This window comes from Trachemys scripta, chromosome 13, assembly GCF_013100865.1.
Source record: "Trachemys scripta elegans isolate TJP31775 chromosome 13, CAS_Tse_1.0, whole genome shotgun sequence".
Classification (NCBI taxonomy): domain Eukaryota; kingdom Metazoa; phylum Chordata; order Testudines; family Emydidae; genus Trachemys; species Trachemys scripta.
In genome coordinates, this window is record NC_048310.1 from 42665607 (window position 1) to 42692878 (window position 27272).

The 27272-nt window shown below is 45.6% G+C and overlaps 1 protein-coding gene across 1 annotated transcript in view; it reads left to right on the top strand.

Annotated features, from left to right (window-relative positions):
- ZDHHC1 (zinc finger DHHC-type containing 1) overlaps nucleotides 1-27272 on the top strand; it is a gene marked incomplete in the record, with an annotated part of 54143 nt that overhangs the window by 12885 nt on the left and 13986 nt on the right. Inside the window, 6 exon segments of the mRNA XM_034788407.1 lie at nucleotides 2640-2858; nucleotides 10642-10817; nucleotides 12542-12643; nucleotides 16100-16224; nucleotides 16796-16954; nucleotides 22316-22428. Coding sequence (XP_034644298.1) covers nucleotides 2640-2858; nucleotides 10642-10817; nucleotides 12542-12643; nucleotides 16100-16224; nucleotides 16796-16954; nucleotides 22316-22428 — 894 coding nt within the window.

Here is a 27272-nt window from a genome sequence, read left to right on the forward strand (position 1 = left end):
GATACCTGTGGAGGACTGTTAGGGTCAACATGGGTAATGCATTGTCTACAACAGGGGTGGGCAAACTTTTTGGGCCGAGGGCCACATCTGGGTGGGGAAATTGTAGGCAGGGCCGGGTCAGGGGGTTGGGGTGCAGGAGGGAGTGCAGGGTGTGGGAGGGGGTGTGGTGTGCAGGAAGGGGCTCAGGGCAAGAGATTGGGGCAGAGGACGGGTGCAGGGTATATGAGGGGGTCAAGGCAGGGGGTTGGGGTGCAGGATGGGTGTGGACTGCAGGAGGGGGCTTAGGGCAGGGAGTTGGGGTGCAGGAGAGGTGAGGGGTGTGGCAGGGAGCTCAGGGCAGGGGGTTGGGGTGCACAGGGGTGTGGGGTGCGGCAGGGGGCTCAGGGCAGGGGGTTGGGGTGCAGCAGGGATGCAGGGTGCAACAGGGAGTTCAGGGCAGAGAGTTGGGGTGCAGGAGGGGTGCGAGGTGCAGGTAGGGGGCTTAGGGCAGGGAGTTGGGGGGGTGGGGTGCAGGAGGGGTTCAGACTCCGGCCCGGCGCTGCTTACCTAAAGTGGCTCTGGGGTGGCAGTGGTGTGCACTGGGGCCAGGGCTGGCTCCCTGCACGCCTGCCGTGGCCCCACACCATGCCGTGGAAGCGCTGCGGCCCCTGGAGGGGGGGGGCAGAGGGCTCCGAGTACGCTGCCCTTGCCGCGCCTCCAGGTACCTCCCCCGAAGCTCCCATTGGCCGCAGTTCCACGTTCCCGGTCAATGGGAGCTGCGCGGGGCAGTGCCTAGAGGCAAGGGCAACGCACGGAGCCCTCTGCCCCCCTGCCCGAGGGACGCAGGGACGTGGTGCTGGTTGCTTCTGAGAGCGGCGCGGGGCCCATGGCGGGCAATCCCGTGGGCTGGATCCAAAGCCCTGAGGGGCCGTAGTTTACCCACCCCGGTCTACACTCGCACTGCATCGGCCTCAGTATATCAACCATGGCTCAGTGCCGCTTGGGGAGGTGGTGTTACTGCGTTGCTGTAACGGCATTTGCATCGGTGGGAGACAAATGTAAGTGTAGACACAGGCAGAGCTAGGTCAGTGCAAGGTGGCTTACATTGACCTAACTGGGTATTGTAGATCCGGCCTAACTTTCCTGTGTTAGCTTTAGAAACCTGTAACAAGCTGTTTGATGGGAAACGAAGGCAGATTTCACTTTGTTGCAGGAGGTATTATTATTTGGTGTTGACTAGACCATGGAATTGTGGCAACCACTATGGTATGGGGCAAAGGAAGCAGAAATGACCAAGAGAAAAAAATTAAATCTTTGAACAGTTCAATTATTTGGTTTGCGTGAATGGTGAGGGAGGAAAGCGGATTCTTGTTTTCTCTGAACTGGTTGGCCTGTCTCCCATACAAGCTAAGAATCTGATCAGCGTTTGATTCATATTCAGCTCATTCACAAGTAGGGCAGGGAAATAAATCAGAATGAAGGGAGAGGTGTTTGATAACATAATTATTTTATATACAAAAGTGTGATGTTTTAAAACTTAATAATATTAGTAAAAACTAATAAACAATTATAAAGTCTAACAAAGCCATCTTTGATTGGTGGGGAGAAGGTCTCATCCTCACAGAACTCTCTAGGTTTGAGAGCTCCAGCTACAAAGAGAATGGACCCATGATCAGGGCTCCGTTACAGTAACATTTTCCAATACACTGATAACGTTTGCAGATGACACAAAAATTGGGGGAGTGGAAAATAATGAAGAGGACAGGTCACTGACTCAAAGCCATGTGGATTGCTTGGTAAGCTGGGTGCAAGCAAACAATTTGCGTTTTAATACAGCTAAATGTAAATTTATACATCTGGAGACATACAATGTTGGCTATGTTTACAGAGTGGGGGACTTGAACCTGGGAAACAGTGACTCTGAAAAAGATTTGGAGATGGTGGTGGATAATGAGCTACCAGTGCTGTGGCCAAAAGATCTAATGCAATTTTTGGATACATAAAGAGGGGCATCTTGAGTAGGAGTAGAGAGATTATTTTGCCTTTGGATTTGGCAATGGTGTGATCACTGCTGGAATCCTGTGTCCAGTTCTGGTGTTCACAATTCAAGAAGGGTGGTGGTAACTTGTAAAGGGTTCAGAGAAGAGCCATGAGAATGGTTAAAGGATTAGAAAACATGCCTTATAGTGATAGATCCAAAGAGCTCAAGCTATTTAGCTCGACAAAGAGAAGGTTAAGGGATAACTTGATTACAATCTATTAGTATCTACATGGGGAACAAATATTTAATAATATGCTCTTCGGTCTAGTAGAGAAAGGTATAACATGATCCAATGGCTAGAAGCTGAAGTTAAACAAATTCAGACTGGAAATAAGGTGTGAATTTGTAGTTAATCATTGGAACAATCCACCAAGGATTGTTGTTGATTTTCCATTACTGACCATTCTTAAATCAAGATTGGATATTTTTCTAAAGGGTCTGCTCTACAAATTTTTGGTGGGAAGTTCAGTGGCCTGTTATTCAGGATGTCAGACTAGATGATCACAATAGATCCCTTCTGGCTTGGAATCTCTAGACATACCTTCTGAGAATGCCAAGTGTAGCGGAAAGGGATTTTCCTAAGGATTACCTTTTTGTTGTGTTTTCCTGCTCTCTGTAGATGAACATCTGCAACAAACCTCCTAATAAGACAGCTCCAGAAAAGGAGGGTGAAGCAACTGTTGAAGTCCAATCTCAGCACACCCGAAGGAATGGCTGGAGCTGGCCTCTACATCCCTTCCAGATTATTGCCTGGTTGTTATATCTCTTCTTTGCTCTGATTGGTTTTGGAATTCTTGTGCCTCTCTTGCCTCACCACTGGGTGCCTGCTGGATACATTGTATCCTTTCAACTGACAATTAATGTTATATCACAAACACAACTTCAACTATAATGGAACAATGATGGTATTTTTAAGTTTATCTAGGTACTGTAGATAGCCCTGGAGATTGAAATAATCTGTATGTCATCTCCTGCCTTGAGATAACTACCAGCTTTTGAGACACTACATAAAACACTTTTCTCTTCCACTACTTTAATTGTGTTATTAGCATTCTGCTCTATCCTTCCTATTTCTATACTTTTTACATTGAAGCTATTGGTCCTTACCTCCAAGGCTCTTTCCATCTCTACCATTGCCTATGTCTCTCTCATTTCATTCTGCACTCCCTATATTCCTGTGCTTCCTTTTGTCTCTTCTCCTAATCTTGTCATCTTGACTTCACTCATGCTGCCTCCTGTGCTTGGAACAGCTTCTGTTTCCTTCTGCAAATCCCTCTTTAAAATTAATTTATTTCATAAAGCCTTCCTGTGCTGAGCTTTCTTCCAGGGATATCTGCACATTTCTCGTGTTATGAACTGCTGTCCCATGTTTGTATTGATATTTGTTTGCATTGGATTGCAAGCCCATCAGAGACAAACCTCATCCCTTTTGTCGTCTGAATAGTGCTACAGAAATTTGTGGGATTCTGTAAAATCAGAGAGTCTCAAATTCTGGCATAAGGAGTATTTATTGGTGAGCTGCAGAAAGATGGCTAGTTATATGGTGTTGGCTTTTCTTGTTTCCAATTGCTAAATCATGTTAAGATAGCTACAAATGCATTCATTTCCTAATATTACTTTTCCATGCAATAATTGCTATAGTTGCCCAAAGGATGTTATACGATTATTAATGGGAGGGGAGTTAGTCTATTCAAATGTGAATGTTGAGGGAGCAGAAAGATCAGGTGGATGAGGTAATATCTTTTATTTGACCACCATCTGTTGGTGAGAGAGACAAGCTTTTGAGCCATACAGAGCTCTTCTTCAGCTGTTCAAGAGCTCTGTGTGGTTCGACAGCTTGTCTCTCAAGCCAAGAGAAGTTGGTCCAATAAAATATATTACCTCACCCTTGTCCCTCTAATATCCTGGGACCAACACATCTACATCTACACTGCATATGGTGTTGGAGGAACAGTCTGTTAGGAGACAGTCTCTCTAAATTTGGCCCACACCGTGGAAAAAGTTTGGGAATCCCTGCTATAAATATTTATCCAAGGAACAGATACGGTAACAGTAACTATGAGTGACAGGGCAGGTTCTGCTGGATTAATAACCTTTCCTGTTTTCCATAATGAGAGTGTTCAGGAAGAGTTATTTGAATATTTTCTGTATTATGATGGAGCAGACACGAGTCCATATTTAAGGTTGCACCAGATAGATCAATATCTCTAGGTAAGCATGTGTCCTTGCATTCGAGTTCCATCATCTGCCCCATCTCTGCTATCCTGAAATATTTATTAACTCTGCCTGCTTAAGCCAAAACCAAAATGTAGACGTTTATGTGGTGTCCATATCATCAACTTATCCAGTCACTATTCAAAGATCTTTTGTGTTCAGACATCCTACAATCAAAAGATTTCTATAAGAACTAATTTCTACCTTCTCTTCTATTTGTGAATCACCTCCTTGTTGAGACATGAATCTAGGTCTTGCCAATTCTCTGTTTGAACATTTGGGTAAATGTTCTGTATATCATCTGTCCCTGAGAACAGCTTTCGTAGTAACAATAAAATCAGCCAGTGGATCAATGAGATCCAAGTTATAATATCTGAACTTGCTTATAAAGTGTTCTGTAAAGAAGGTAGTCTTATGCCCACATCTTTAGTTTGTGCTTAAGTTGTATCTGCTTTTCACCTGAACTGGTATTTTTTCCATAAACAGCATACTTTACCAGTGGAGCCTAGATTACATAGTCCTAATGTACAAATGGCCTTCTGTAGGACTAAAATCCTACTCACATATTTGTACGTGACAGAAAACCTAGAAGAAGATTCCAGGACTATCTTTGCTCAGAGATTCTCTACGCAGATAAAATTTTGCATACAAATGTATGTGTTAAAGTTACCTGAGAATCTTGAAACACATTCCACACACAAGGTTCAAAGCAGATTCCACATTACGTCTGAGAAATGTCTATGCTGCAGAGATATATACAGTTGCTACCTTGAGGTCTTTTCTTGCAAGTTCTTTGGGTCAGGGATTGTCTTTTTGTTTTGTGTTTGTACAGCTCCCAGCACAATGGGCTCTGTTGTATTAATTTAGATGGAATATATGGGCCCAAAGAGTCAAAGGAGTTAACATAACCCATTCACAGTCTGTGATGGTTCTCGGAGTACCCAGGACTGTGAGTCACCTTGTTACCTCCTTGCCTTCAGCATGTGGGAGTCTTGCTTGTGCTTAACTGGGTGTCAGCTCCCTGACACCACCAGCCTATTAGCTCATCTGGCTTTTTTCCAGCATGGAATAAGCAGCGATCTGCAAACAATTCTTCACCCTGCAAACTTGGGTGCCTCACAATGCTTTGCTGTTGTAACTCCCATCTGGGCTGTTCACAAACCAGCCTTCCAGCATTCAAGTAACACCGAGTACCTGTGTGTAACTGCAGCCTGCCAGCACAGTCCAGCTGTACTTTGGCTTCCATCAGCCTTTGTTACCACATGCACGGTGACCCCCACACACTCCCAGTTCTGGATTTTCCCAAAAAACATGTGTTTAACATTGTCCAGCTCTCCCTTGGACAGTCTGGGGATCAAGATACAACAGCTTCCCATCTCAAATGGAGTTACCCACACAGTTCACAACACTAGATTAGTTTTGATTAAAGAATAAAACAAGTTTATTTAACTACAAAGATTTTAGGTTTTAAGTGAGTTCAGGTATTAGGGCATTAAAGTCAGAAATGGTTACTAGAAAAATAAAGATAAAACGCTTCCTAATACTAAACAAACCAGACTTGGTTTCAGGTGATGTTCTTACCAGAGATATTCAGTACATTGCTGACCAAACTCTCAGTCCAGAATCTGCTCCCAAGTCCAGTGGCTGTTTCTTTTGTCTTCATGGGTGAAAAGAGAGAGATGGACAGGGAGACATAACTTGGGGTGTTTTTTCCCCTCACTTTTATAGTTTAGTCCTTTGAAATGCATTTTCCTAAGAGTGACCCCTAGATAAAGTTCTATCCAGTGGAGAGCAAAGAGACATGGAGTCTGGTGGGGAAGAGGTGTTACGCTGTTTCTTTTCACCTATGTATGCTAAAATGCAAATCTGTTTGTCTCTTGTCTCCCCCCCTTCCATGCCAAAAAATGGCCATTTGATAGGTGATGGCCCAGTAGCTTTGATGACACCTGGCTCGGGGCGTCAGCTTGTCCTTTATCTTTGAGAAACAGGTTTACTCACTTCCCAGACTTGCCTGATAAACACACTTCAGCCATGGTTTCAGCTTATGTTAATAACTTTACATATAATGTTGCTACATACATTTCACCATGGTAATATTGACCAGCAAGTTAATAGTTTTCAAATAATACCTTACAAGTCATTTTTAAACAAAGACTATTACAATAGTGTGTTGGGTGTGACTACAGGGTGCATTCCATCATACTATCCAAGCATTGTGATCTGGGCTATGCCAGCCCTTACTTTGCCTTGCAGGTTAACAATAGGTGCACCCCAGTCCCTGAGACCCTGTGAAGAGTTCCCCCTGTAATGTTCAGCCCCTTATTGACTGAACATTCACAGAAGTACCAGGTCTGCTCTCCCCCAAGGGGCAGCGTATGCACCAGCTTGTATGATTCAACTCAGGATCAGCATCTTGCTTAATATCACAGCACTGAGGAATATTTATAGTGAAAACTGCAAGTTTATTAGCAAAGATTGAAGTGAGAGTAACTAAGGAAATTGGAAACAAATGGTTATATAAAAAACATAATCATAACACACTTTCTAGAGACTAAACTTAACTAACAAGCAACTCTCTTGTCTAAAGAAACTTACCTCATTCAAATTCTTTTATTCAGCATCTTCAGCCAAGATTGGCTGAGATCCTGTTTTTGCAAATGTAAACACGCTGCCTCTTTACTTCCTGCAGGATAAGGGGATTTGTTCTTTGCCTTCTTCTTATATCGTCAAAGTTCATTGTCTGTACTCAGACACAGTATAAACCCCAGTGGCTTCTCTTTCCTGTGTGCTCTTCCCTATTGACTTCCCATCTCTCTGATAACTTCATATGTAAATAGTTATCCATTGTGCTAACTTACAATGTTTTTAACAACATCATGTTCCCTTCCTCTTTAGCTAGAGAAAGTTTTTAGAAGGAATCCCTCTCTTGTCTGACTTTCGTTTGGGGAGAAAAGAGAAGAGGTTAGCTGAGATGGGCTGGAGCTGTTCTTATTGCCGTTGTTAAAGTCCACCCCGACAGAGAAACAGGTGAATCTTGTGTGTGACGGAAAACCTGTTTCCCCACCTCTGCCTTGATACAGACTTCAAGAACATATTTTCAGTGTACATACATAACTCCTTACATAGTGTCTGTATGTACATATCACAAGAACATTAATTACCAATTAAAACTGGATAAATTCATGGAGGTTAAATCCGTTAATGGCTATTAGCCAGGATGGGTAAGGAATGGTGTCCCATTCCTACAATCAATAATAACGTATCTAACTTTGCTGTACCCAACCAAAATAATAAAAAACTGTGTTTTTCTCCGACAGAGTGGGTATGTTCTGGTCTGTGGGGAACTTGCTTCTGACAACGAGCTTGAAGGGGCTGGGGTTGTTTGAAGGCTAGAAGTGGGGGATCAGGAAAGATTTATTTCAGGATGGGGTCCCCATTGAGTATGAGTTATAGTGGTTTGATGATACCTTGTATGGGTTCCGTTGAGGGGTGGTAGGTGATAACTAAGGCTGTGCAGTCGAAGGAGGTTTTATTTCTTTATTGAAATAGGTTTTCTTGGGTATTTGGGTGGCCTGTCCATGATGTGATCTACTTCTCTGGTGGAGTGTCCTTGTTTGGTGAAGGTGGTTTTGAGTGTGTTAAGACATATATCCCGGACTTTCTCCTCAGAGCATTTTCTGTTATAATCCTGATATTAGTTCATTAAGAGTACCGTGACCAGATATGATGAGTCTGCGTGTTAATGCGCCAATCCACCTTGAATGGTCCCTTAGAATATGTGTTTACTACTTATGCTAAACAATCTGTTCCACCTTGAACTTAGTTGTGATGCTCGGAATATCTTTCCCAGACCCGAAGAAGAGCTCTGTGTAGCTTGAAAGCTTGTCTCTCTCACCAACAGAAGTTGGTCAAATACGATATTACCTCACCCACCTTGTCTCTCTAATATCCTGGGACCAACATGGCTACAACAATACTGCATAAAATAATTTGCACACATTCTAGATCTGATGAAGAAGAGCAGTATTTATTTAATCAGCATTCACAATAATTCCCTCTCCATAATAAGACCCATCTCCTTTGAGAATTGGTACAGCCAATACAGTAGTGGAGATCTGTATAGACAAGAGCTGCAGAAAGGAAAGTTACTTTCTAGGAACTGTGGCCCTTCGAGTAGATTATCTGTATAGATCCAAACTTCCTCAATCTTTTGTAGTAATTCTGAAAAAGCAAAAGGAACTGGCGGCATCAGAGTCACAGTTCTTTTATTTAACTTCATTCTGAAGTTTGGTTCTGTGAGGGAACATACATGTGGCCCTTGTGACAGGTTAGATCACAGAAACCCCCTTGGGGCTGCCAACTGATGTGCCAAGACTACTTCTGCCCCTGCTTTCCCTGCCAGCTTGGGACTCAAGCACCCTGTCTTGTTGAGCCAGACATGCCAGTCTGCTCCAACACCGACCCAGAGTCTGAACCACGTGCCCCAAAACTGCAGATTTAACTGAAAGCAACTTAAGAAATGTTCCTGTCTTTAACACTCAGATGCTCAACTCCCAATGGGGTCCAAACCCAAATAAATCTGTTTTACCCTGTATAAAACTTATACAGGATAAACTCATAAATTGTTCGCCCTCTATAACACTGATAGAGAGATATGCATAGCTGTTTGCCCCTCCCACCCAGGTATTAATGCATACTCTGGGTTAATTAATAAGTAAAAAGTGATTTTATTAAATACAGAAAGTAGGATTTAAGTGGTTCCAAGTAGTAACAGACCGAACAAAGTGAATTACTAAGTAAAATAAAATAAAACACACAAGTCTGAGACTAATACAGTAAGAAAACTGAATACAGACAAAATCTCACCCTCCGTGGTGTTCCAGTAAGCTTCCTTTTACAGACTAGTCTCCTTCTATGTAAATCATGCGAGGTGTCACTGGAAAAGTTAGGATTTGCTGAATATGATTATACTATTTGTATGCATGTATCATTTTTGTATCTGAAGTTATAAATACTGACTATGTATCTGTACTTCAAATGGTAGTTACACCTGGGTAACGCCCAGTAGACAAGATGCTTTCAGTTTAGAGGTGGGTGGGGATGGGCCTATTCAGGATAATGGGCCATTAGGAAAAACAATAGGCCTTGGGAGAAGCTTATCCCCCACCTGAGCCTTCCTGAGAACACTTCAGACAGCCATGACTCTACAAGCCACAGTAATGGCTGCCATGACTCTACAAGGACATGTGACCAGGCCACATGATTCTGGACTCCATCTTGGGATATTTTTCCACAAACTGGTTTGGGAACCAAGCTTTGAAACAAAGAGTTCCCGCCATATGCTAAAGCTGTATAAGGCAGGGAATGACATCATCTGGGGTTCTTCACTTCCCGACCCAAGAAGACTTCTGCCAACACCTGAGGAACAAAGACTGAACTGGGGGAAGCGCTGGATCCAGGCTAAAGGGATTTCTAGCCTATGTATGAAAGACCTGGGGAGTCCAATGTGTAAAGCAAGTGCAACTTGCCCCTTAAGAATCTGCAGCCTGCTTGTATAATTTCTCAGGGTGAGAATCTGCTAATTCATAGCCAATCTATTTAGTATATTAAGCTTAGGTTGTGTGTGTTGTTTATTTGCTAGATAAGCTGCTTTTATCTGTTTGCTATCACTTATAATCACTTAAAGGCCATCTTTTGTAGTTAATAAACTTGGTTTTGTTTTAATCTAAACCAGTAAGCTTTGACTGGAGTGCTTGTGGAAAATCTCTGCTTGGTTACCACAAGAGTGCATTGTTCTCTTCACATTGAGGGAGAGGCGGACCAGGTATTAAACACATATACTGGCCAGATTTGACCAGGGCAGGACGGTACTGCTCTGGGGTCCTAGGCTGGGAAGCTGGTGGTTAGGGAGCCTGCGTGTAACTGCAGCTGGGCGTGTCCCTACTGTGTGAATGCTGGTGAAAGTGCAGGCTGGAGGGCTTTGCAGCTTGTCACAGGACAGTGAGAGGGAGCCCACGCTGGTGGGTCAGAGGGCTCAGTGGTACCCCAGCTTCAGGTAGCACCCCGGGGGGAACCTGTCAAAAATCCACTCAATGAAGGACAGCTACTGGAAAGTAAAGTTAAGTTTTTTGAAATCTCTGTAACAGGAAGGTAACGGTACTCCCTCACAAGCTTGCAGGAAGCATTGTTCCTTCAGACCTAGCTAAGTTTGCCTGGAGAAAGACTTATTGGGGGTGAGACGGGCAACTCTCTGTCGTAATGGGGAGCAGATTTTTGAGTGATACTGTGATCAGCTGCGTAAGACTTTCTAATTGCAGACCATAAATTTCTTGCTTACTTGGATTTAGTTTGTTGATGATAAGCATGAGCGTTAATCTTCTGAGCCATTCCTTAACTATGTATTTCAGTGTCCAGGAGTGTTTTTTATCTGCCACCTAGTGGTTCATTTCACTGCAGTCTCCATTGATCCAGCTGATGCCAATGTGCGGGAGAATAAGTACCTAGGGCAGCTGGCCACTTTCAGCCGTACCCAACATGCTCATGTCATTGAAAACCGTCACTGCCATGTCTGTGATGTGGATGTGTAAGTACAACCCAGGACCTTCCCCTTCTTTTTTTCTTTCTTCTTCATCACAGTTAGAAGATGGGATGGGATGGGTACCCTAAAGTCTTTAGGGATGTGACTTTGGGATAGCAAACTGAGCATAATGTGCTCATCTCCAAACTCATGACCATAAAGACTTCTGAGCTCTCCACCATGTGTATCTGTGTCTCTACTGTATTTTTAATTGAGCTCCTGTTTTGGGGGAGAGATTGTATTGGGTTTAGTTCTGTGTTACTTGAATCCCAGAGAGCAACATGTAATTCTCTGCCTGTTATACATGAGGTCAAATTAGATGTGGTCTCTTCTGGCCTTGGAATCTATGATTCTATGAATTTCTTTGTGTTTGGATTCTGGGCAGATACCAGTTTGAAGCTGGATATATTTAGCTTGGGAGACATTAAGCTTAACATGTGATAGCAGAATTTGTAAAGAGATTCACAGATTGAAAGCATCTTAGTGGTCATTTCCAGATTAGAAATCTCTAAACTTGGGGGAAAGGCCTCAGAAACTCAGAAAAGGCAGATTTGGGAATATTTAGCATTATGGCTCGAGAGAGGCTAGTCCCCATGGGATTATGTGTCTGATGCAGTGCGGCATTGATGTCAACTGAAGTCTTTTTGACTTCATTGGGCTATGGGAGAAGAGCTGTCAGATCACTGTATTATCAGTTTAGTACTGAATTTATCATATTTGTAAAGGTGGCTGTGTATTGGAGGTTATGATTCTTATCATTGCTATAGTGTGCCTAGAGGCCCCCCAGGGGATCAGGGCCCCATTGTGCTAGATACCTTACCAACACACAATAAAGAGTTCCCTGCCTTAAACAGCTTGCAGTCTTGATTAATGGTGATGCAAGAGGTGGAGAAAACAAACAGGCAGGTAGGGATGGGGGAGAGGAAGGATGTGATAGCAACAGTAGGAGCACGTTTTCATGTAGCTTAACAAGCTACACTGTGCACACTGCTACTTGCATATGTGCTATCTACTGGCAACACTAGGTAGGCATTGTGGTAAAACTGAATTTTATGGAGGGATTTGAAGGAGAAAAATATGGTAGGCTTTTCTTTTGTAAATATTGTGACCAGTGGGCATAGTTTATCAAGGGTGTAGTTTATCAAGGCTCCAGAAGTTTTTGCTTGATTATGTCACTGTATCTGTCACTATGTTTGTGGGGAGAACTTTGGGTGATGGCAGATGGTGAAGGAAAAGATTGGCATGTCAGAATGAAGAATGAATCAAAGAGGGGTGTTTGCTTTGCTTTATTGTATTTGCTCACGCCAAGAGCAATACTAATTCCTTACTGTATACGTTGGTTGGTGACAAAGGCTAGAGGCCAGAATGGTCCAACTCAGAGATGTAGCTGCAGCGAGCCCCAAGGTGCAGTGTAGGGCAAAGTAAGTGAAAGAGCTGAAGGGCCAGCAGACAGAGCAGACTGCAAGTAATAGGAATTGAGAAGGGGAGTAGGACATGTCCAGTGGACTCTAAGACGCTCTAACAGGTGCATTGCTTAAAAAGCTCATTTATTCAGTGAGAGAAAAGTGAATAAAGGGTGTTTAAGTGTTTCTGATCCTTGTTAGTTTTCTCTTTGTGGCCCAGCCCTTCTCTGAACATTTGTTTCACAAGAAAGGTCTCTAGCCAGATGAAGATGAGTTACTGTTGCTATTCTGGTTTTACCTGCATTAACATGATCCTTTCTTTGGCAGAAGCTCCAAGTCGAAACACTGTGGAACCTGCAACAAGTGTGTCTGTGGCTTTGATCATCATTGCAAATGGCTCAATAACTGCGTGGGGGAAAGGAACTACTGGTAAGGGTCTGACCCTCTGATACCAGGGCAAAGCCATCCAGGAAATGCTAGTACAGGACTTCTCAGCCTTTCTCGTATCTTGGCCCAATTTATATTCAGCTCCTCAAAACCACCCTATGCTGAGATTGCAGATTTCTTTGAACTGATTCTCATTGCATGTTGGAGGACCGCAAGAATTGGTGCAACGGTTTATAGATTACTGCTGGCAAGGAGCCAAATACATTCGATTCATGCAGAAACCGGAGAAATTGAAAATGGGATCAGGCTTGTGACACCCAGACAACTGGAGTGGGTTGTGATGTTCAGGCTGAGAATCGCTGCTGCTGCCCTAGACTTGGGCTAGAGGGTTGTGAAAGGGCGTCATTAGTACATCTGCTCCAGACCTCTGCTCCATGCTTAAACCTCTTGTAAGTAACTGATCCTGATGCAATAGTGCCACAGCTGGGATCAGCAGAGGTCCTTGAGCGTGATCACCTCTTTGTTAGAGGGAAGGAGCTGCTGGCATGGTCTTACTCTTTCCTCAAGTCCAAACTAGCCAGGTGTGCGGCAAAGCCCATCTGATTGAGTTTAAATAAAAATTAAATTTAAATTAATGGAGATATCCTATCTCCTAGAACTGGAAGGGACCTTGAAAGGTCATTGAGTCCAGCCCCCTACCTTCACTAGCAGGACCAAGTACTGATTTTCCCCCAGTTCCCTAGGTGGCCCCCTCAAGGATTGAACTCATAACCCTGGATTTATCAGGCCAGTGCTCAAACCACTGAGCTATCCCTCCCCCCATTGTTCTAGCACTGAGGCAGTTGGCATGTGTCTGGTCGGAAAGTGCAGTGGAGATTTAGTGGGAGATTTTCCAAGGCACAGAGGGTCGTTAGGTGCCCAACTCTAATTGACTTTCGGTAGGAGATGGGTACCTGTCTGCTCTTTGTGTCTTTAAAAAACTCCCCCTCAAGTGGTAGGGTCACAAGAATGGTGATCAGATGATGTGTGATAGGGATGGGGGGGAAAGAACTGCTGTTTTGGATGATTTGTGGTTTGCGCTCTTGTAATTTTCAATGTATGTCTAGGGTGTTTCACGTGACACATCTTTCAGACCAAAAGCTAAATAATTAATATTTTCATAATTGCTTATGAAGCAATGTTAAGAAATACTTATTGGAAGTTGTACAGGTATCCCTAAAAGTTCCGAGGCATAGAGTGGTTAGAGGACCACAGTCAGCTTGTTTTGGGGATTGGTATGTTGGTTATTCTAGGACCCCTGTTCTGCTTTAAGATGAGGGAGTGGTGGTCATGTAGGGATACTTGCCCTGGTTTAAGTGAGGGATTGTTTTGTGGCCCCTCCCCTTTATAGGAGAGTTATTTAAGCAGGCTTGGACAGATATACCTAGCTTGATCAGGCATTTAAAGCATTCTGCCTTCTCACTCTTGTCTCCAGGCACCAGTTTCAGTGTGTGATGCTCTGGAAGGGGCAGCAGCAGGGAAAGCAGAAAAAACATGTGTTGTTTGTCTACTGTGAGGTCAGTGAAGGCCAGGGACTAGAGGAGCAGCCAGTGTATGTGTGTGTTGGGGAGGGAAAAGGAAAAGGAGTGTTACTCCTTCCAGCAATCTATCTGTCAAGGGAAGTGGTATCCAAGTTTTTCAGCCAGAGCACTGAATATGTTATTTCAAAAAGGCTAAGGTAAGGTCCCACAATCAATGTTTTGGGGCAGATTCTCTATCCCATTCTGCTCCCTTTGTGCTGCAGAACAAAGAGTGCAAACTACCCACAGATCTCCTCCTGGGATTCTCTGTGGGAAGGGAAGGGATAGCTCAGTGGTTTGAGCATTGGCTTGCTAAACCCAGGGTTGTGAGTTCAATCCTTGAGGGGGCCATTTAGGGAACTGGGATAATAATCTGTCTGGGGATTGGTCCTGCTTTGAGCAGGGGGTTGGACTAGATGACCTCCTGAGGTCCCTTCCAACCCTGATATTCTGTGATTCTGTCTCCAATGGGCATAAAGCTGGCTCCTATGCCCCCCTCCCCACAGCTCCTGGTGCAGACAGTGCGATGGGCAGTAACTAGTCTACATTCTGCTCTGGTTATCCTCAGCTTGTCTACTTTCTTTACGGGACTGTTGGGAGCTGGCATGACTTAGGCCAATTCAGAGTCTGCTCTAACCTGTGCTGGGTTCGAGGCATAGAATCCTGGAGCCATAACTGGTGATTGTTTCTCGGCTTCTCCTGTCCTTCACTCCTGGGTTGCACTGGGTGGTTGTGTGGAGGAGGGCGGCCCTCCTGTGCTAGGTGCAGGAAATGGAACAGCCAGAGCTATTCTCCTTCCTCGCTTGTGAAGCAGTAGACAGGGAGTAGCAGGTGCCCGGGGAAAGGGGAGCAGATGCTCAGAGCTGCTCCTGGGACTACAAGGAGAGCAAGTGTTGTCCCCTACTGTCTCCTTTCAGCCACACAAGTTCTTGTGCAGGGAGCTCATTTTCCACTCATCATCAAATACACACTGGTTTTCTGACCACACCTGCTCTAAAGGGCCATAATTTTGAGCCTCCAGTACAACATATTGGACACACCATTGGTCTAGATGGTTATCTATAGGGCCCTACCAAATTCACGGTCCATTTTGATCAATTTCATGGTCAGAGGGTTTTTAAATTGGTCAATTTCATGTTTTCAGATGTTTTCATCTGAAATTTCAGGGTGTTGTAACCGTGGGGGTCCCAACCCAAAAGGTACTTGGAGATAGGTCTGATCTCCCCGCCTCCCAATCCCCTAATAGCCCTACAGGGGAAAGACAAATCCTGTCCCTCCCCAGCCTGGCGGGGACTTGCAGCTAGGAGACCCCCACCTGGGGCGCCCACAACAGCAGGGGGAGATCAAACCCATCTCCACAAACCTCCTCCAGCTGCAGGAACCTCTGGAGCTGCTGCCCAGCACTGGAGCTTCTTGCAGCAGGAAGAGGCACTCGAAGGTGGATCTGATCTCCCCCCGAGAGCTACCATGCAGCTAGGAGCCCCCTGGCTGGGGCACTCCCAGCAGCAAGGGGGAGATCAGATTTCATGGAGGAAGGCTAATTTCACAGTCCATGCCACGTTTTTCTGAGCACCACTAAAATTATGCAAAAACAACGAGGAGTCCTTGTGGCACCTTAGAGACTAACACATTAATTTGGGCATAAGCTTTTGTGGGCTGATGAAGTGGGTTCTAGCCCACAAAAGCTTATGTCCAAATAAATTTGTTAGTCTCTAAGGTGCCACAAGGACTCCTTGTTGTTTTTGCTGATACAGACTAACACGGCTACCACTCTGAAACTAAAATTATGGCATGTATACAAAGCTGTTTTACTGTCTCTGTCTTTTCCTCCCAGTCAGTAGAGGTTGGGTTGTTTATTTGTATGTATGTGGTATTATTGAAGGAGTGGGTTTTGCATTTTGCTCTGAAGATGCTGAGGTCTGTTATACTTCCTTGGCAGGCTCTTTTTGAACAGCGTGGTATCTGCCATCCTAGGCCTCGTCCTCCTGTTGCTCATTGCATTCTATGTCTTTGTGGAGTTCTTCGTTAACCCCATGATGCTGCGCACCAACCAGCACTTTGAAGGTATCTGGCCACACTCTCGGTGAGAGCTGCTTGTGATCCCTGCATCAGCCGAAATGCCTGGGCTTCAGCTGTTCACTGGGCTTGGACTTTCGTGCAAGAGTAGCCTCCAGCTCTCTACCGTGCCTCAAACTATTATGTGACTGCAACCATCTCTGTGACCCAAATGATTTCCTCCTGGTCCCAATGACTTTGCTCTCCAAGGGGGTTCTTAGACAGCCTGAAAGATCCAGAGGCACTCTGGGGCTTCAGGACAGCAGATCAGGCCTATAGCTAGCTTTTTATCGAAATTACAATATTTCCAGCTATGAGGTTTTATTAGTGAAAGGTGTTTAATATCTGGATAATCTGTTCCTCCCCCCCCAGTTCCTTTGTTTTCATTCCCTTACCTTCTACTCCCCCTCTTAGTTCTCTGGCCCAGTCACCTTCTCCCTCCACCTCTTAGCTCCTTACTTTCCGGCCTCACCACTTCTCCGCCCCACATCTGTCCCCACCACTGTGACTTGCTCACTCTCCCTTCCTGATGTGTGCTATTGCTGTGCTTTCATTCCATTGTTGTGTTTCTCTTTTTCAGTATTAAAGAACGACACGGACATCTGGTTTGTGTTTCTACCTGCAGCTCCCATCGAGACCCAAGCTCCTGCCATTTTGGTCTTAGCTGGGATTCTCATTCTTCTGGGCCTGCTGACTGTGATCCTGTTAGGTCACCTGCTGATCTTTCACATCTATCTTAGTAGGTATCGAAGTCCAGTTGCACTGCACTGTCCACTTGATTCTTTCTTCACTTCATGCCATACACTCATTGGGCTTTCACCCGTGTCACACACACAAATTGTGCAAGAGCACCAATGAAAGCACAGAGATTTTGTCCCACACCTTGGCATTCCTGCCTCTCTCCTGAGCTTGTGGTTTTGCTCTGCCTTCTGTAAGATGAACAGAAGAAATCCTTGTCTCTCGCTCGTTTTTCCTGAAATGTTCTCTAACTTAAGTAAGATTATTTTGTTACAGTGCAGAATCTAGCAGGGAGAAAAGGCCCTGCAAATGCTTGGTTTGTGATGAGACACAACACAATACCTATTGGTCCTCCGGCCTGCAGGTCTGTAAACTAATATTTCATGATGTCTCTAAGACTCAAATTAGTCTTGGAGTTCTTCAGTTGTAGAACAACTCTTTATATCTCAGAGCCTTTGGCTGAGGTATGCTAAGCCTCAGCTATGCCTAAATTCTCTATAGGAACCATCACTGGTCCATCTTTCTTGGGGTGGCTGGGTAGCTGCCCATTGTACCTCTCCAAAAGGGAATGAAGCCACTAATGAATAAAGTCCCACCTCTGCCAGGTCCCCCAAGGCGGGTGAGCAGCACTTGCGGTTAATGGTATCAGTGGCTGCTGATAGATCTAATAAAATCAGCATGGACACTTGACTTGTCTGTCACAAGGAGATCACCGACCAAGGATACTGATGCTCTCTCATTGCTCTACCCAGGCTTGAATTCAGAGTTACCCTTCTGCCACCATTTCAATAACCTTCTCCAGAACCACCCTATGAAAAAGGTTTAAGCCTGGGCAGTAGCCGCTAAGTCCTTAATTCAAGTGATGGCTTCTTGAATTTAAGGCTGAAAGGAGGCAATAAACTGTCTAACTAAACTGTTAACACATTGGAGTCTCTTGGTTAATATAATAACACAGGCCTTTTATTTAAATAAAAAGAACTGTAAACTCCTTTTCCATTAGGAAGCTCAACTTCTTGATTGCGGTCCCCTGATAATCATTGTGAACATTGCACTGCATTTGCCCAAAGTGAGATTTGGAGGAGGATATAGATGGACACACAGTGGAGGGGCTACTTACAGTCTCTCCCACCTTCTGCCTCATCCAGGAGGCGCGTTCCCATTTAAATGTATAGATGGCATTGAAAACCTCTCCGAGTACCCTTTTATCAGTCTCCAACAACAATGAAGCTGACAACTCCCAGCTGGCTTTCACCAGTCATAAGCAGAAAGATCTATCTTGCAAGCTGCAGTTGTCAGTGGTAGCAGAGTGGAAGGGAAGTTGAGTGTACCCGTACTGGAATAATGATAACATCTGGAAAATGAAAGGGCCATTTTAGTAATATAGAAAAGACTAAAAACAAAATAAATGCTGTGGCTGTATCAGAAAAAGTTCCCTATGGCTAGAGTCTATTTAGTTAAGTGCAGATCTGATGCAAGCTATGTGGTTACTGTATTGATACACAGTTTCCACAAGGTGGTGCTGATTTATTGGGATTAGGCTCATTGAATCATAGATTCATGGGGTTAGAAGGGACCATAAGTGTCATCTAGTCCAGGGATCAACAACCTGCAGCACACGTGCCAAAGACGGCACGCGTCCCAATTTTTGATGGTACACTGCTGCCTGCTGGGGTCCTGGCCCCTCTCAGCCCCCCCGCCCACCGATTTTTCCTGCGGGGGCAGGAGGCAGAAGCTTGGTCATGCTGGCAGCCAAGTTCCCCCCTCCGCCGCTTCTTCCCCCAGTGTGGTGCTTTCCTCCCACTCCCTCTCCCTGCCGCCGATCAGCTGATCACCCTTGCGAGGGGGAGGGGGAGCTGAGCTGAGCTGCAGCGTGCTCACTGCTCTGGGGAGGAGGCAGAGAAGAGGTGCAGATGGGGCCCTGGGGAAAGGGGTGGGAACGAGGAATATCCTCTCCAGCCCCCTGCCTTGAGCACCCCCATGAGCCGAGCACCCCAGCCCTCTGCCCTGACCCCTGAACCCCCCCCACACACCCAGCCTTCTGCCCTGAACCCTGAACCCCCCCCACACTCAGCCCTCTGCTCTGACCCACGAACTCCCCCACACACACCCAGCCTTCTGCCCTGACCCCTGCACCCCCCCCCACACACCCACCCCTCTGCCCTGACCCCTGCCCCCCCCCCCCCCACACCCAGCCCTCTGCCCTGACCCCTGCATCCCTCACACACACCCAGCTCTCTGCCCTGACCCCTGCACCCAGTCCCACACCTCCAGCCCCCTTTCTGACTCCTGCACCTCCCACACATACCCAGCCCCCACACACCCCATGCCCTGACTCTTGCCCCCCCCCACATCCTCACCCCCACCCTGAGCACCAAACGGGAGCTCCTGCACCCCCCCCAAATTCCCACCTGCACCCCCGGTCTGGGGTCCTGGCTGCCAGCCCCTTGCCAGCCGGGGTCCCGCAGGCCCCGCTCAGCCCATTGCCGAACTAGGTGAACGGACCCCCAGGCCAGCAGCGGGCTGAGTGGGCCGGCGTCGTAAGATCAGCATTTTAATTTAATTTTAAATTAAGCTTCTTAAACATTTTGAAAACCTTGTTTACTTTACATACAACAATAGTTTAGTTGTATAATATAGACTTATAGAGGGAGACCTTCTAAAAAATGTTAAAATGTATTGCCAACACGCGAAACCTTAAGTTAACGTGAATAAGTGAAGACTCGGCACACCACTTCTGAAAGGTTGCCGACCCCGATCTAGTCTAACCCCCTACCAAAATGCAGGATTTGTTGTGTCTAAACCATCCAAGTCAGATGGCTCCAGCCGCCTTTTGAAAACCTCCAGTGAAGGAGCTTCAACAACCTCCCTAGGAAGTCTGTGCCATTGTCCTACTGTTCTTCCAGTTAGGAAATTTTTCCTGAGATTTAATCTAAATTTGCTGTGCTGTAGTTTGAACCCACTGGCTCTTGTCCTACCCTCTGTGGGTGAATAGCATCAGGCCCCATTGACTTGAATACATTCAAATTGGTCAGAAGATCTCTGATATAGTCTTTGCTTATCCCGACTGGCATCCCTTTCCCTGTATTGTCTGTGGTAACTTTGCTAGTCATCCAATCACATGTTATTTTTTGTGTGAAGACTGAAGCGAAGTAGGCATTGAGCAGCTCTGCTTTCCTAGCGTTTTCCATTACCAGCTCACCTTCTCCAGTGAGCAGCAGATCCACACTGTCCTTAATGTTTCTTTTTTGTCTAACATATTTGAAGAACTCCTTATTGTCTCTAACATTCCTTGCCAGCTGTTTGCCTTGGCTTTCCTGGTTTTGTCCCTGCACACTCACGCTATTCCCATGTATACTTCCTTGGTGACATGCCCCTCCTTCCATTCCCTGTATGGATCCTTTTTGGTTTTTAGATAGCATTGGCCTCCTGTGGCTCTTCTTACCTTTCCTCTGCATCAGAACAGCTTGATGTTGAGCCTCTAGTATTACATCTTTTAGGAACTGCTAGCATCCTTCTACTCCTTTTCTTCCTAACTGGTCTTTCCATAGAACCTTGCCTGCTATTTCTCTGAGTTGGTTGAAATCTGCCTTTCTGAAGTCCAATGTCCTTGTTTTGCTGTTCTCATGTCCTGCTTTCCATAGGATCTTGAATTCTATCAGATCATGATCACTTCCTCCCAAGTTCCCGACCACTTTCACATTCGCAACTAATTCCTCCTTTTTGGTCAAAACCAGATTCAACATGGATGACCCCCACTAATTGTTTCCTCAACTTTCTGAATCAGGAAATTGTCCCCTACACATGCTAAGAATTTGCCGGATATATCATGTTTTGCTGTAATAGTCTTCCAGCAGATATCAGGGAAGTTAAAATCCCCCATTAAAACTAGCTCATGTATGTTAGCTAATATTGTTACCTGCTTGTAGAATGACTCATCCACTTCCTCTTTCTGATTTGGTGGTCTATACTAGACCCCCACCATAACAGTACTACTATTCTTTTCCCTTTTTATCCTCACCCAGAGACTTCCAGCAGGTCCGTTGCTCACTTCCTCTTGGAAGTGTATTCATTCTTGACATACAGTGCAACACCTCCTCCTTTTACCCTCATATCTGTCCTTTCAGAACAAGCTGTATCCCTCGATGCTGGTACTCCAGTCATGGGAGTTGTCCCACCAAGTCTCTGTAATGCCAATTAAGTCATAATTTTCTTCATATACCATGATTTCCAGTTCATCCTGCTTGTTCCCCACACTCCTTGCACTTGTCTACAGGCATCGAAGATATTTTGAAGACTGCCGTGCTGCTTTTCTTCTTGCCCTTTTAATGCAATTGTGATTTCTAGTCTCTTCTCCAGAAATTAGCCCCTTCCCCTTGTTTTCATTACTTGAGCCTAGATGCATGTTGGCCGGATTTTTGTCACCACCCCGCATAGGACCTAGTTTAAAGCTCTCTTTATTAGGTTAGCCAGATGATGTCCAAAGACACTCTTCCCAGTATTTGATAGATGGAGCCCATCCCAGAATAGCAATCCTCTTTCCTGGAACATCAGCTCATTGTCAGAGAAGCCAAAGCCCTCTCACCGACACCACCTGCGTAGCCATGCATTTACTTCCACGATTCAACGGTCCCTGCCCAGGCCTTTTCCTTCAACAGGGAGGATGGACAAGACAACCACTTGCGACCCAGACTCTTATCCTTCTTCCCAGAGCCACATAGTCTACAGTGATCTGCTCAAGGTCATTCTTGGCAGATTGTTGGTACAAAAGATGGGCTTTCCTTTGTATGAAGGAGGATTTTCACCTGCTGAATCAATTTTACTCTGCTTTTTTTAGAGGAAGTTTTTGAGCCAAGTTGAATTTTGTTTTAAAAGCATTTGTGATCCATAAGTGTGAAAGAGATTTTTATTTATTATCCTTATTAATTGTTTTACATTCATACCTAGAGAGACTTCAAAAACTGTGTAGCATTTTGGGACATGACGTTAAGGGTCAGGGGAAATACAATTTCCCAAATATTAAAAAAAATTAATCTTGTGACCTGTTTATGGCCAGCTCTAGCGACAGCTGAAGTATAGCAAGGAATATTCCCTATCTGAGAATTCCTGCCTTTCAATGTCACAGCGAAAGTTGGTTTAGATTTGGCTGGGTCAGGAGGATTTAAAAGGTCTAACTTTGTGCAAGTGAAGTACAGTTTTCACAATGATTGTAGTATTTTTACCAGCTCCTGCTGCCATTCAGAGAGAATGTAGACTTTGCCGTGTGTGCATCCACACTTAACTAAGCAGCCTAGTAATTCGAATGCTCCTAATGAGAAAACAGACAGAGTTCCACACACTGAAATGTCTATTTGTTTCCTCCCAGTGTGGAACAAATTGACCACCTATGAGTACATTGTGCAGCAGCGTCCCCGACAAGAGATGAAGGAGGTCAACAAACAGCTGGAGTCTTGTCCTCCCCCGGTGAGGCCCACTCAGGTACTGATTGTGCTTTCAGCCTTTCTTTCAAAATAACCTTTTGTTTGCTGCAGAACGTTTTGGTGCATTTCAGTGGGAAATCCAGATTCATCCAGAATCTCTGCTCAGGATGTTAGGCAGGTGCTGAAGGCAGGGTACTTTGGTGGAGTTGTGTGGGGCTCCAAACAGGAGTAGCAGTTTATAATTGAGGTGCATTGACAGAGGTATACAAGGCTCCAGGACTGGACTAGCTCAGAGAAAGCATCATTTTGGGAATACCAAGTAGCAAGTTGTACCATCTAGGAAAGAAAAGGAGTGTAAATCATGTTTGGAGAGTAGTCAGCCATTCCCCATAGTCTTAAGCTTAACTCCAGAGTCAAAGGTGAGTTTCAGGGATCTTATCAAAACGTGTGCACTGGTGTGTTATACTCTGCTACTCAAACATGTCTCCATATTTTACAAATCCTTTTGGGTTATGTTATAAATTGGGAAGTTTCTCGTCTTTTCTTTTGCAGGAAGGCAATTCCTTGTTTCTCTTACCTAGTCCCTTACAGCTAAATTACCTGTTACTAGAACCGGTTTGATATTCTGTAAGAAATGAATTATTTGACTTATCTCCATCCTTAATCCATCTGGAGACATGAAAAACAGTACACGGTAATGTAAATAAAGATGGTATTTTAATGCACTTGAACAAGCGGCAGAGCTACAATTCTAGCTTCCGGCGCACGCTTCCAGACGTTTGAACTTTTAACTTAACATTGCATTTGTTGTTGTTTATTATTTGGTAGTGTCCGAGGCCATAACTGAAATCTGAGCCCCATTTGTGCTACGCACTGTATATAAACTTTGGTGGTAAGTGTAAGAAGAGACAGATTCAGCCTCAAAGAGCTTCCAATCTAAATAGACGAGACAGACAAGGGATGAGTGGAAAGGGATATTAGATACAAGCAGTGCACCCAGTGTGAAGCATGGCAAATATCAGGTTAGTGCCATGATATCTGGGGGGAAGAGGGTAGCCTTGTGAGGAGATTAGCTAAACTGAAAGGAAGGGGGAGGAGACACTAGGACATTAAAAAAACCACGCCCTGGGCATGCAGTTATGCTGACCTAACCCCTGTTGTAGACAGCGCTAAGTCAATGGGAGGGCTTCTCTCGTCAACATAGCTACCGCCTCACGAGGAGGTGGAGCACCTACACCCATGGGAGAAGCCCTCCTGTTGGCGTAGGTGGCATCTTCACTGATGCGCTAGAGCAGTGCAGCTGTGCTGTTAAGTGTGACCTGCCATAGCAACACCGCCTCCCCGAGCAGCACTGAGCCATGGCTGACGTACTGATGTTGATGCAGCACAAATGTAAACACTGCGTTACCTGTGTCGACCCTAACATTCTTCCAGCAGCTTTCCCACCATGCCAGACACTGACTGCTTTAGGCATAATTGTGAGCTCACTGCCCAGGGGTCACAGAGACCAGAAGGCCCCCGGCCCCTTTAAAGCCCCTTTAAAGCCCTGCGGATTTTTGAAACACCTTATCCTGATTGCTCAGTTTGGCAAACACCCCTAGCTGCTCACCCTTCTTGTGTGCAGCTGACCTCCATTCGGGCTCTGACTTGGAGTAGATAGGAGGTATTGGATCTCCGGGGTCTGTGAGGAGAAGAGACTGTGCACACACAGCTACAGACCCAGCCATCGAAACATCGGCGTCTATGAGCAGATTGCATGAGGGATGCAGGAGAAGGGGTAGGACAGGGACCAGCAGCAGGACAGTGTGAAAGCAAAGGCATTGTGGCAGGCATATCACAAGGCCAGGGTGACCAAGAGTTGATCCAATGCCAAGCCGCAGACCTGCTGCTTTTACAAGGAGCTGCGTGCCATGCTTGGCAGAGACCCCACTGCCACCCTGCACACCACCGTGGATACTTCCAAGAAGTCCGCGTCACGGGCCCCTGGCCTGAACAGTGAGGATGAGGACAAGGAGGAGGAAGAGGAGAATGGGGGTTGTGACCTGGGAGTCCAGCTATGCCATGAGCCAGGACCTGTTCGAGACTCCACTGCAGTCTAGTCAGTCCCAGCAGTCGAGCACAGGCCAGCCCAATGCAGGAGAATGATCCTCGGGTAAGTGTGTAAATTTATTTCCCATTACAGTGATGGGGCCCCCAACTTAACAGGACACATCTATCGACTTTGCATTAATGTACTCGTACCAAAAGAGGTAGCGGTACAACAAAGAGAGGTAGCGTTCTCTGCTTTTCATTCCCCTAGGCAAGGAGAGCCATATGGAGCAGTTTGTTTGGATATGTAAGAATATCCCATCCCAAGGATGTCTCGGTGAAACGTTCATGGATGTACTCCGCAATCCTCTCCCAAAGGTTTCTAGGGATGGCAGCCGTACTTTTTTCTCCGCAGTAGGACACTTTCCCAGGTCAGTCAGTGATAGCTTCAGCAGGCACAACTGCAGTACACAGATTAGCAGCATAAGGGCCCGGATGGCTTTGGGACACCAGCAGCAGCTGTGCTCTCTGTGTGTTTGTTACCCTCAGGTGTGAGGTATCCGCTAAAATCACCACCCCCTGTGGAAAATGGTGCCAGTATTCAGTGTCATTGCCCTATACTCATAGTTTCATGCAACCAAGCAATTCCCTCCTCATTTCCCTCGCGCCTGGAAGGCCATAGTCACCATGGCTGGTGCTGTGAATGGCGCCCCACAGAAGCGCTCTGGAGCAGAAGTGTCAATAAGCATGTCTTGCTTAAAACTTTAGGGGAGCCAGGGAAGGGAGTTCTGAATATTAAGTTTCACATTCTATTTTGACTATACTGACAATTTATCTCTTTGTGTTTTATCTGCAGCTGCTGCCGTTGCGGCCTGGAGAGGTTCCCCTCCACACCCATAGAACACGTGAACCAAATAAGGAGGAGAAAGATGGGGACTCAGGATGACATGTTCAATGAGATCCTGCAAGTCAGTGCTGCTTCAGACCGTGAGCACAGGGCCTGGAGGATGAACATTGCAGACAGCCTGGAGAAGGAAAGAGTGGAGAGGAGAGAGGCCCAGGTGTCCCATCAGGAAAAGGAGAGGAAGATGCACCAGGATATAATGGGCCTTCTCCGCCAGGAAACACAGATGCTGCAGACTCTTGTGGAACCTACAGGTTCAACAATCTCAGGCTCTCCTCCCTTTGCAGTCCATGGAGAACTCCACTGCTGCACCTCTCTGCCCTACCACTAAACATTCCGCATGGCATCAGGGGCCCCGCCCCTATCTCTACCTCTCTACGCAGGAGGACATTAAGGATAACCACAGCTTCACATAGGGTGACCTGTGAAAAACATGGTGGCGGTATGTGTAGCTAAAATGGACATGAATGTTCTTTCCCATTGTTAAATTCTGTTCTATTAATTTATTAAGTTTTTAATGTATTTGCTTTTAAATTGCACAGATTTTTCTTTGCACTGATCTTGTTACTCAATAAAGTTATATTATTTGGAAAATAATTCATCTTTATTAGTTCACAACATATGCTGCAGCGTGCCTAGCAGTTCTGAAAGCACCTACCTACTTGTTACTGTGCAGTGTGACACAACTCATAGGATCAGTGACAAACACAGTGTAATAATCATAAATGTACAGCAAGCGCTGCCAAATTAATAGCCGCATGGACAATGTTATAGTCATACATGTCCACCAAGGACCACACCATCCCTAACAGGCCCCAAAACAGCAGGCTTAGCTAGAGAACTGTATACCGCTGTGGCTCACTGTTAAAGTGTTTATTCAAAGCCTTCCTGAGCCGTATAGCTCTGTTAAGCTCTTCTAATAGCCTTTGTGTCTGGCTGTTCAAATTCAGCAGGCAGCTGCTCTATGCCTGCCCACCCTCCACCCCAGTGGCAACTTCCCGCCACCCCTTTGCCTCACAGATATTATGCAGGACACAGCAGGCATCTATACCCATTGGGATATTTTTGTCACTGAGGTCAAATCTTGTGAGTTAACAATGCCAGAGTCCCTTCAAGCAACCATAGGCACATTCAACTGTCATTCTGCATCTGGTGAGCCGGTAGTTAAAGCGTTCTTTGATGCTGTCGAGGTGGGTGGTGAGCCGGGGGAGCAAGGGGTAAACTTGGTCGCCCAGGATCACTTGACATTTCAACGTTGCCAGTGGCAATCTGCTGGTTGGGAAAGGAAGTCTCTGCTGCAGCTTTATGAACAGTCCTGTGTTCTTAAAGATGCGAGCGTCGTGCATCTTCCCTGACCAGCCCACACTGATATCGGTGAAGCATCCCTGGTGATCCACCAGTGGTTGCATAACATTAAAAAAGTAGCCCTTTCTGTTGATGTACTCTGTGGCAAGGTGGTCTGATGCCAAAATAGGGATATGCATGTTGTCTATCGCTCCACCACAGCTCAGGGACCCCATTGCTGGAAATCCATCCACTATGTCCTGTACGTTGAGTCCCAGTCCTGCATAGCAGGAGGCAATTAATGACCCTGCATACTTGCATGATACCAGCTTCTGCAATGGATTTTCCAATTCCAAAATGATGTCCCACTGACTGGTAGCAATCTGACGCTGCAAGTTTCCACAGTGCAATCACCACTTGCTTCTCTACTGTCAGGGCAGCTCTGAAATTCTGCTGTCTCTGTGCTGGAGGGCTGGGGAGAGCTTGGCACACAGATCCAGGAATAAGCAACAGAGGGTCCTGTGGCACCTTTAAGACTAACAGAAGTATTGGGAGCATAAGCTTTCGTGGGTAAGAACCTCACTTCTTCAGTCTTGCATCTGAAGAAGTGAGGTTCTTACCCACGAAAGCTTATGCTCCCAATACTTCTGTTAGTCTTAAAGGTGCCACAGGACCCTCTGTTGCTT